Source organism: Synchiropus splendidus, chromosome 11, assembly GCF_027744825.2.
Source record: "Synchiropus splendidus isolate RoL2022-P1 chromosome 11, RoL_Sspl_1.0, whole genome shotgun sequence".
In the NCBI taxonomy this organism is placed as follows: Eukaryota; Metazoa; Chordata; class Actinopteri; order Syngnathiformes; family Callionymidae; genus Synchiropus; species Synchiropus splendidus.
In genome coordinates, this window is record NC_071344.1 from 3,574,373 (window position 1) to 3,585,038 (window position 10,666).

General features: G+C 40.8%; 2 protein-coding genes across 2 annotated transcripts; one reads left to right on the plus strand and one right to left on the minus strand.

Annotated features, from left to right (window-relative positions):
* Positions 1-1,376: 1,376 nt before the first annotated feature.
* LOC128767315 (uncharacterized protein C3orf85-like) lies at positions 1,377-2,800 on the plus strand. Its single transcript, XM_053879271.1, has 4 exons — positions 1,377-1,524; positions 1,757-1,881; positions 1,943-2,028; positions 2,458-2,800. The coding sequence occupies exons 1-4, from the start codon at positions 1,491-1,493 to the stop codon at positions 2,534-2,536; spliced, it is 324 nt and encodes a 107-aa protein (XP_053735246.1). The 5' UTR covers positions 1,377-1,490; the 3' UTR covers positions 2,537-2,800.
* LOC128767314 (neuronal acetylcholine receptor subunit non-alpha-2-like) lies at positions 2,075-9,623 on the minus strand. The gene is made up of 6 exons (XM_053879270.1): positions 9,413-9,623; positions 7,378-7,529; positions 5,076-5,120; positions 4,760-4,869; positions 3,633-4,530; positions 2,075-3,566 (listed from the first exon to the last, which is right to left on the minus strand). Exons 1-6 carry the CDS (start codon positions 9,480-9,482, stop codon positions 3,375-3,377), a joined length of 1,467 nt encoding a protein of 488 aa, XP_053735245.1. The 5' UTR covers positions 9,483-9,623; the 3' UTR covers positions 2,075-3,374.
* Positions 9,624-10,666: the final 1,043 nt, after the last annotated feature.

The following is a 10,666-nucleotide window of genomic DNA, read 5'->3' on the forward strand; positions in this document are numbered from 1 at the left end:
AACTTTGCTTGGAACATAGATGGGTAAACAAAACAGGACCATGCCAGCTATGTTCCACCCTCCGGATCCAGAGCTGCCAGCTAAAACACATCAAAGGCTTCTTAAAAAAAATCTGCTCATTGTTGCTGTAGAACTCAAATATGTTGCTGTGACTATGTGGCGCAGACATTTTCTTACTAGAGCATGTCAGTCGATCTAATAATTTAATAATGATAGTCTATATAATCTAAATAATTTTTTTGACAATGAGAGTCAGGCTTTTTGTGAACACCAACTGAAAAAGTGAATTATTTTACTATAGAAATTTCTCTCTGACTGTTTGTCACTTTGTCATCTGTTCTGGAAATTATGGTGTGAACATTGTCTGGTGGTGAAGGTTGGAGTTCTGAGGAGTACCTGCTTTGGTGAGAGCTGTTGTCGGACATCCCACAGTGATTGTGCAGGAGAAGATTTGCTTTCATCTGGATATGGTGGTAAATAAAAGGACTTCTTGTGAAGCACAAGATTGTTCTTTACTTTTTCATACTCATGGCTGAAGTTTTACTATTCTGGAAACACCTATTGCTCAATTATTATTATTGGGAGATGTATGTAAATCTGTATATGTAGTAATGTATTTACAAATAAATATTTCATTATATTAGCAATCAGATAGATTAGATTTAAAAGTGCTGAAGAAATTTGACAACAAATAAATAAATAAATAAATAAAATAAAGTAAGGGACTGAATTTGAAGGAGGTGAAGAAGAGAAACGGGGATATCATGGTTGATCTCTGTCAGAGGAGCAAGTGGCAGGCTTGCAGCTGGTGAATAGACTTTTTTTTACTTTTTTGCAGGTCAGGTTACAACTTTTCAAATATTTTTGTGAAATAGCTTTAAAAAATCCCACCACGAAGACATACAGGACTTGGACAAAATAAATTAAAGCTAAAAAAGCTTTAAGGTGTATCCATTATTTTTGTCCAACCCCTGTATTTGCTGTATTCATTTCAAATTATTTATTTCTTCAAACATTCTTGTGCCTTCCTTCTTATTAATTCGAGTGCTTACTCTCAGTGGACAACTAGAGTGACTTGGTCGCCCCCTAGTGGATATCGTGCTTTTCAACATTGCAGATGAAATACTTCAACGAAATCAACCGGGAGTAAAATCAATAAATGAGACTAGATCATCAATGAAGATCAGATTATTTTAACCATGGATAAGAATGAAAGTCAGTCGTATATATATCATGTGACCCTGAAACTACTAAAAGACGTTGTGTGGAACCCTGTCCCAGTTTTCTGCGGCGTGGTTAACGCTTCCCTGAGATGCTGCAGAATGTTTGTCTTCATTCCACCACCAGTGGCTTTTCCAAAAACTGTGAAAGGATCTCTGTGTCCGACCCGAGATCCGTCTCTGAGACCCAAAAGCTCAACAGTCTGCAGTGGAGCTGTCTGACTACAGAATATATTTCATCTATCAGGAGCTAATTTGGTGTCGGCGACAATGAAGTTTGTGCTACTCTTGGCCTTTGTCAGTGGTAAGTTTTTTTTTGTGTTTTATTATTTACATTCCTTATAATTAAATATTTTTTGCCTTCAAGTCGTAGTTCATCTTCTTCACTTATTACTGTAGTTCTCGGGGCAGCTTTTCCTGGATTTGACTTTCACATTCATATCAATATTTGTCTTTCAAACAGCACTTAAATAGAAGCCTGGCTAATATCACCCATGAAATGTTTTAGAATTCCATGTTTTTCAATTCTGCTGCAGGGGTTTTTGCAGCCCCATTCGTGAAGCAGGAGGATGCGAAAAGATTCATCCGACTGAAGCGTCAGTCAGGATACTGGGACCCTCATCATGCTCACAACCAGTGGGGCTACACCATTCAGGAGCAGGTGAGGACACGCCAGAGTACATTTCTACCAGAGACGTTATTTCAGTGGTTTCTCCATGAAGGCCAGTGAATACTGGACAGCCATCCGGACTGATGCTCAGTTCTACATGGACATGGGACACATGATGTTCGACCAGTCAGTGGCAGAGTAAGTACAGTGTAATGAAGCTCTCCCTTTGCTGTTTGTTTTTGTTTATTCAATACCACAGGAAATGCAACACAAAATGCCTTTTAAATAATTTTACTGATTCATTTATATTTTTCAAAACATCATTTGCATCAACATTGGAGTGTGTCTGACATAGGTGTTTGAATAGAAGGCAATATTCCAAAAAGAAACCTAATATGATTATTTATGACATGACTAAACCATTACATTATGGTGGATATATTGGTGGATATCGACCTGACTCATCCTAGAAGAAAGCAAACAGTGAGAGAGTGTCACTTCTCTTGAGTGCTACTGACCATTGCAGACTTCACCAACAGCAAAAAGTGTGACCGAGGGAGAAACAAAACTGACCGTATTGTTTAACCATAGTGATTCAGACTATGAATGTTTCTTTTTGTTTTGCAGCGAGAACAACAGGATGTACATGGAGATGCTTCGCCAGGCCCGAGCTCACCTGGACAGCCACACTGGGGGGCGTGAATAAAATCAACTATCGATCAATGCCATTCATTTCTGAGTATAGAAATCAAAAGCTGAAGGCCGTACACAAGTGACGGGTTGATGAGGTTCCTTGAAACAGTTGTTTCAAACAAGGTTTCATAAACCAAAGATCATATGGCAGACAGCGCCACCTAGTGGCCTCTCTTGGACACCGCTTCATGAAACCTCATCGACCCATCACCATCTATCTTCGACAATTATTTTCTCTTTCTTGCAAAATAGAGTTCTTTTACTGAGCGACTTTATATGAACTGGTCTTTTTTGCCTTATACTTTCAATAAATGCATTAAATCATAATGAGTTTCTTGTTTTTACTCGTAAGTGTTCCATTATTCAACATGGAAAATGAAATTGTGGCCGATAATTTGAAGTGCTTTTACAGCCAAGTGACGATGGTGTGCCTGTTTTAGTGAAAACTATTAGGTTACTTTCTTTTTTGAATGATAAATAAATGCTTGTTGGTGGATTTAGTTCTTTATTGATTTTAAATCTCATAAACTTACAGAGTGTTTGCTTGAAATTTAAATTTACATATCATAATCTTATATTTACGTGGATATCTAAGACTGGATTTTGAACACAATCATGGAGTGCTTAGTCCCATTAAAATATCAACCCGAGTTTTGTAGCACACACTCACACTGTACTGCTATCTTTGTGGGGACATTTCATTGACTTTTCCACAACCTCTCACTCATCCTAGCGAGGTCACTTAACCAAACTTAAACCCAGGGAAAGGGAAAATCTTTGGATCCTTGTTCTTGGGCCACATCATTGGTGTCAGATGGTGGTTTGTCAGCTACATCTGCAGTGAATGTGGATCACAAGTTACCAGCCTGTGAAAGTTGTGGGCCGGAAGCCGGCTCCTCGCTTGGAGTTGGAGGAGCGACTTTGAGGAACATGTGTATGGCAGGGGTGAAGATGAGGATCGTCCCCAGTATTGACACGGTGAGGAAGGCCCACAAGAAGATCCTGTCCAGCACCTGAGCCACAAACTTCCAATCCTGCACCACCTGTGGGTCCAGAAGGATTCACACATGAATCACGTTTTCAATGGTTGCTACGGTGGCCACACGTACCTCTCTGATGAAGTGCTCCTTGCGAATATGTCTGCTGATGTATCTCACTGAATAGATGGCCTTCTCCAGCATGGTGGCCCAAGCTTCGTCCTCTTTGCCGTCGGTCTGTCCAGCGTTTCCTCTCTGACCTCGTCGAGCTCCAGAGCGTGACTTTATCTCGGGACTGTCCGGAGCGAGCTCCGGATAGTGGTAGCGGTCGGTGTGACCCCTCATACACAGCATCTTAGGCAGCCTCTGCAGGAAGAGATTTCTCACCCACGGTGACATGGGGTGGTACGTGGCTGAGGAGCGGTGGTGGACGTTGATGACAAAGACAGTGACGATGATGGACAGAGTGACGAATATCATAATGAAGAGCAGGTACTCTCCAATAAGTGGAATGACTTTCGAGGAAGAGGGGATGATCTCTTCAATGACCAAGAGGAACACAGTGAGCGACACCAGAACGGAAGTGGACAGTGAAAGCTTTTCCCCTTCATCTGATGGAAGGTAGAAGACCAGGACCGTCAGGAAGGACAGACCCAAACACGGGATGATAAGGAAGAGAGTGTAGAACAGCGGCAGCCTCTTCAATATAAAAGAATACGTGATAAACGGGTATGAGTACAATCCGTCTTTACGGTTGCCCTTGGCGCCGGTGGCGCTGAGGATCTCCCACTCCCCGTTATCAAAGAAGTCCTTGCGGTCCACCTGGTTGTCCATCAGAACCAGGTCCACCATGTGGCCGTCATAGGTCCAAGATCCGAACTTCATAGAGCAGTTCTGGCGATCGAAAGGGAAGAAAGTCACGTCCATGGTGCAAGCGGATTTGTAACTGGCAGGCGGCGTCCAGGTGATGGCGCCATTGTACTTGACAATGGCTTTGGTCATGATGGAGCCTTCAAATCTGCCGTCAGCGCTGAAGAAACAATGAAACCCAATAGTGAAGCTGAACATTCTGAAACTAAAATGTTTTACTTATTAGGGCTTAGTGACTGAATAAATGCATGCTGGAATGTTATGTTGGAAAATATTTTTCAACTAATGCCTTTTCCTGCTTCATCATGTCTTTTTCTTTACTATAATTTTGCAGACAGACCCTTCCACTGTCCTGGAATATACCATGTCAACAAGGCACATTAACTCACTTCTCATAGAGGACAATGTCTGGCAACCAAATATTTTCAGATGGAACTCGGATTGAAGTGATTCCTCCATATTTTTCTGGATTCCACTTTAGCTTGTTGTCAATCCACTCCTGTTCATTAGAAAGAAAAAAAAAACAATATTGTTGGGCAAAATATACTGATGTTTTTTTCTTCAACATTTATTCATATTTTATTCAGCTGACGCCAGGGTGATAGTGGTGTTACACAGCTACAGGAAAGCTTTTATTTGCGCTTATTTTGTGAAACATCCTTAATGAAAAACAAATATGTCTCTGGTAGGACCAAGTTTACTCACCTGACGAAGCCAAACGTTTGTCGTCATCAGCTGATTCTTCTCATCCTGTAATTACAAATATATACAATTCAGAAGTTAAATACAGGAATAATAGGATTAAAATACGATTTTTGAGACCTATATCCTTGTTGTTACCTGAAATAATTCCAATACTTACATGTATTGAAACAGTACATAGAACAAGAAATAAAAATAGAATATATTAAAAGAAACGCTAGAAAAACACATCGCTAATATAAAACATTATAACAGATTAACCATGCAACATTTAAAAATGTGAAACAGTGACATTTTTGTGACTGGTTCAACACTCTTGTTCATGACAACTGAGTCTAAGTTGGGTGCAGCAACAAGGCTGAGTGGGGGGATGAGAATAGAACCATGTGACTTCTCGCACCTCAGTGGATGCAAGTTTCAGGCTCGAGGAAGAGAATCAACCTTGCAAACGTCACCGACAGACATACAAACATACAGTATATGAAGGCATGTGTGGGCGAGCTGAGGGAATAATGGAAGGGGGAGCAGCTGTCACACACAGTTGGGTGTTTTGGTGATCACATAGAGCAGAGGTGAGTGGTAATCGAATCAAGAGCGGCAGCAGCGGCAGCAGCTCAGCAGGGCAACAATATCACATATTGCGGCCGTATGATCTCCCCCATAAAAGCTTTTTCAGCTTCAGTTTTTGTGACTAATTTCACTTTACATTCGTCACAAAGAAGCTTTGTTTGGTGACGGTGTGCTGGAGGGAGAGGACGAGTTCAAGTCTGAACAGGATGGGATTAATATTTCAGGGAAGAAGCTGGGACCCTCCATTAGGGTCCTGCCTTTCCCTTTCCTGAACACCTAAACCACATCAACCTATCAGCAGAGCTCTCTGAAATATTAAAAAGAAACACTGGTGAAATGGATGGGGATGTGCACGATGCTCCAGATCTATTTCTGGTCCTTGCACAGCAATGTTTTGCGTGATCAGCTCTGACAAAAGCAACTATACATTTTTAAAGGGACAAGACAATCTTCATAATGTCTGATTACAAGAACTCCATCAGCAATGATTTTGTTTGTTGTAAGTCACTACTGATTCGATGTGTCGCGCGTCATCTCTGCCACTCATCCGATGAGGAGATAATAATACCAAGAATATTATAAACAGGTCTCAAATATTTTATTGTGGTTGAGAAGTGCACTGAATTTTAAATATTGTTAATGCAGCTAACAACACAGTGGTTCATTCACTTTCCTTTTGAGGAGGATTTATTCTGACCTGATCATTTTCTTTCATTCAGTGACTCTGGAGTTATCTTTTCTCAAAGCAGGAAACTAACGAAAACATATCAGTATAAGCTTTAAATATTCAAGTTAAATTGAAAAACCAAAACATAGCAACAACCTAGCAATAAATGCATCATAATATTGTTAATAATCTTCAGTCTGTTTGTTGGGGAATACTTCCTGCCTCAGATTAAATGAGTAACTCACAATGACAGCGTGTCTGTGGACTGAGTAGGAAAAGAAGACACCGCCCTTGTAATATGTAATTTAATATAGGCTGAAGGCTGGTGCAGAGCAGACCCAGCTCAGACGGTGTAGAAGGGAACAGCATGACATTTTATTCCAAAAAATATTTCGACCATTTACATGCCAAGAAATTAAAGATCTAAAAATGTTTGTTGAGGGAAAACAGGCAATTAATACTTGAATCTGATCACTTAAAGCTGCTGGATATTACTAGCTTAATTATACTGGGAGAGGTAGAGAGTGAATCTGAGTTACCAGAGGCAAATATCAACACGCGACAGCTGCGAGGAACAAGAATTTACACACTGAATTTCAGGGATTTCCAAAGAGTATCAAAACAACTCGTTCTAATTCATTTCTAAATAAATCAAGTTTGATTTAGGAATAAAACAATTACTACACTTACAGAATGATCTTGTACAACCTATATTGGTTAATTGATGGCTTTAAAGTGACAGCAGGTGTGAGTGTCTTTCCGGCAACCTGATCATCTGACGTACGGTCTCTCACCCCACAAAAGCCTGACCACATTATGATATTGATGAGGTTTCATGAAACAGTTTCAGAATCATTTTCAGTGCTCTGAAGGTGGTGATGTGTGTGGTTTCATTGAAATAGTCATTCAAAGCCAAAGAATATCCAGCAGACAGCGCCATCTAGTGGCCTAAAAATTAGGGGACTGTTTCATGAAACCTCACAAACCTATCAGAATAAGAAGAAGTCAAAGGATATACACATATTAATTCGGACTGCACGTCCGTCGTGTGATGGCGTGTTTACTCACCACGTCCACCAGCTGGGATATTTTCAGTCCAAAGCGCACCCTGATTGTATCATTGGCACGTTGGATGGGTCGGACCCAGCGCTGGTATCCTTGGAAGAGATTCTTCAACAGAGCGTCCTCCATCTCCGCCAAGGACACAAACTCACTTGAAGCTGATGGAAACAGTGGTAAATCAAATCAAACAATTCAACATAAAACACATGAAATTATGTAAAAAAAAGTCCAAATCTATAATGTATAGTTTAGTATGGATCCTATGGACCTTTAGTCAACAATAGCTGAGGTGCGGTGTGCACGCTTAGATTGATGCAGCAAATGACAACAAGGGTGTTTACAGATAATGCTGCCTCTTATTCAGGAGACTGCAGGGATCTGTTTGAGCTCAGGACAGACAGGCTTTAGGAAAAAGGACGAAGACGATTGGAATTGACAAAACCATTTAACATCCTGGCAGGTTCAAGTGGAACACAAGGACAAACAACAGACAACTGTCCAGAAGTTGACAGGTCAGCACATCAGTCAGCCTCTGACAGAAGAAGGTCAACAGGGAACAGCTTGACAACAGACAGCCATCATGTGACAGACGTGGGTGCACAAGACTCCTCTCTACTGGCTCTTGCATGCTTATCTCTGTGGGTTAACACACTACCAGTTCAGGAATGTTACAGAATAGTTAGAATCAAAATGTTAGGTTGGAATAGTAGACTTGTTTCTTTGGGAGGGTGTAAAACAACAGCCCAAATTTGAAATACAATACAAGTCAATAAAGCACCACTATGGTTCAGCTCCGCTGAAGCTTGGAAACTAGGATCCGTCAGGGTCCGGACACAACATTTTGGTGAGCCTTAAGTTAGCATTGAGCCAAACATTGACACACCTATGTAGTCAGAGAAAAAGACTGCAGAATGGACTTGGCCCCCAGGCCTTTGGTAGGACTGAGTATCAATACTGATAAAGATGACTAAATCTCTTTTTAAATCCAGGGATGAACCATTTTTAATATGTGGATATTTATATTACAAGTGCTGATACCAACTGTGTTATCTTTCTTAAAAGCCAGGGGATATAAAAGAAATTCAAATTTTATTTCAAACCTGTGGCACCTGTGACGTGATTTTTTTTTTAATTTTGGAAAAAAGTGCGCTAAATAAGTTAAATACAGATAACAAGGCAATGAATAAGGGATTTTAATTATCTGTGATAACTGTTTGAGATACTGCACCATATGCACCTGGCTTCCTTAACTCCACATGCATGGTGTTTTGATCATTCCTCTATAGTCAATGCCAGGAAGAGCTCCACTAAGGTCATCGTGTTACTTAACAGAACACCAATGTGGGAGGTAAATATCATGACATTTCAGGGTGAATGTATAAAATAAATGTAATAAACCAACCAGTCAGTTGCTGTAGTGCACATTGGCGAGATTATAACAGCATACTTTAAAAAATGATTTTCTCTACCCTTCCATTTGTTTATATGATGTTTCCAGAAAGAGCTAGCATGTTTTGGCGCGTGAGTTTAAAAGCTAGAATGTTTCAGAATATGGTTAAAATCCACAGGATCGTCTTTAACATAAACCATGAGATTTAAATTAACTATTTGTGATGTTGCTATCCACGTAATAAACATAAAACAATGAGAATTTTAAGAATCAACAGTAAATGTCGAGCTAAGAAGCTGCCAGTCAAAAATGCTAGCATTAGCAACCTAGCTTCGAAAAGCGAATTAGCTCTTTCAGCAAAGGTTAAACCATTAAACACGCAGCAAAGAAAAGAATGTGAGTTGGAACAACAGCAGCAACACTATAATGTAACAGACATCGAGTTATAAGAAATAAAAACAAATAAATAAAAGGAAATTACCAGTTACATTGACTTTAGCAGCGTACTTGCGAGGTGCAGCACAGTGGCGCGGCAGGAGTGTTTTCTATTTTAACTTCGTCATGCTGAATATTTTATTATTTTTAATAAGAATAAAAGCAAATATACGCATGTTGTTACGGATTTATTTTTTGGGACTGTTCCATTCTTACCGTCGATGGCGGCGAGGCTGGGTGAGCAGGATGCCGAGAAGAGCAGCAGGAGGACGGTCAACTTCTCCATGGTGTCCCGCAGCTGTGAACCTGGTCACGGACGTCAGTTCAGCGTGAGAGGAGCGGGGTCTCCATCAGCTCCGGGACCTTCACCATGTAAACAGAAGAGGGAGGTCGGTCTGTCGGAGGACGAAGGGCAGGTGTCGGGGCGCGTGTGTCCGTGTGCAGACGCTCCGACGATGAGAGGAGAAAGGAGGAGGAGAGGACTGAGGGTGGAGCCGAGACTCAACTTCCCTGCGTGCGGTCTGTTGTGCTTTGTGGGAACAATAACGTGCGATTTATATATACTATATCTGCCACCACTCCATCCAAATCCAACATCATTCATGCTTGTATTAACGCCAGATAATGTTAAAATATTGTAAATTAAGGTTGAATGCGGGGTTTTCCTCAAAGCAAATCTGAAAAATACACGCTCTTTCAAACAATGTATATTTATAAATGATATCAGAAACACTTTCCATCTGCTTAACTCAAGAGAAACTGGCAATCAAAACAATTACCTTCTGCTAACGTCGTCAGTGATTACGTTTGACCACTAGGGAGTGCTAAAGCGGAGGTACAGTATAGCCTGCAAATGTGCAAATGAATACCAACTTGACACAAAAATGCTAATTTTAAATCACACTTCCGGCGTTTACCTTTTAATTTGCAGTGATTCTTTTTTGCTCCGAAGTTATTCTTCTCACTTCAGTGATATTCCCCCCGGTACTGTCGCCATGACATTTGCGTGGGAACCAAAAATGTCACAAAAACACTTGCATTGGCTTCAATTGTGTTACAGGCACTTTTGTTAAGGCAGAACTATATCCAATGCTTTTCCAGCTCTTCCAGTAGAAGGCATCCTGATACACAGCAGTGGTCAGGTCAGAGGTCAATCACTATTTCAAGCTGTCTTTAAAGAAGCTGCCTAAGAACACATGGGTTTTTAATCCTGGTGTGGAAAGAGCGGGGTCTTCAGATGGCTTGGTTTCTCTCCTCCGCAGTGAAGGAGTTAAGCCATCAAGTACTTAGCATTGATCTCCATTTCAACTGCATCTCAATAAGTTATAAGGTTCCTCCAGGGAAGGGTGGAGATAGGAACACCTTAGTTGAGATGGGGCTGGTGTCTCCTTCTTTCCAAGGCAAAGAACCCTCATGGATATTTAGAAGGAAAAATGAGGCCCACGTCGAGCTGCATGAAACGCCCTGCGT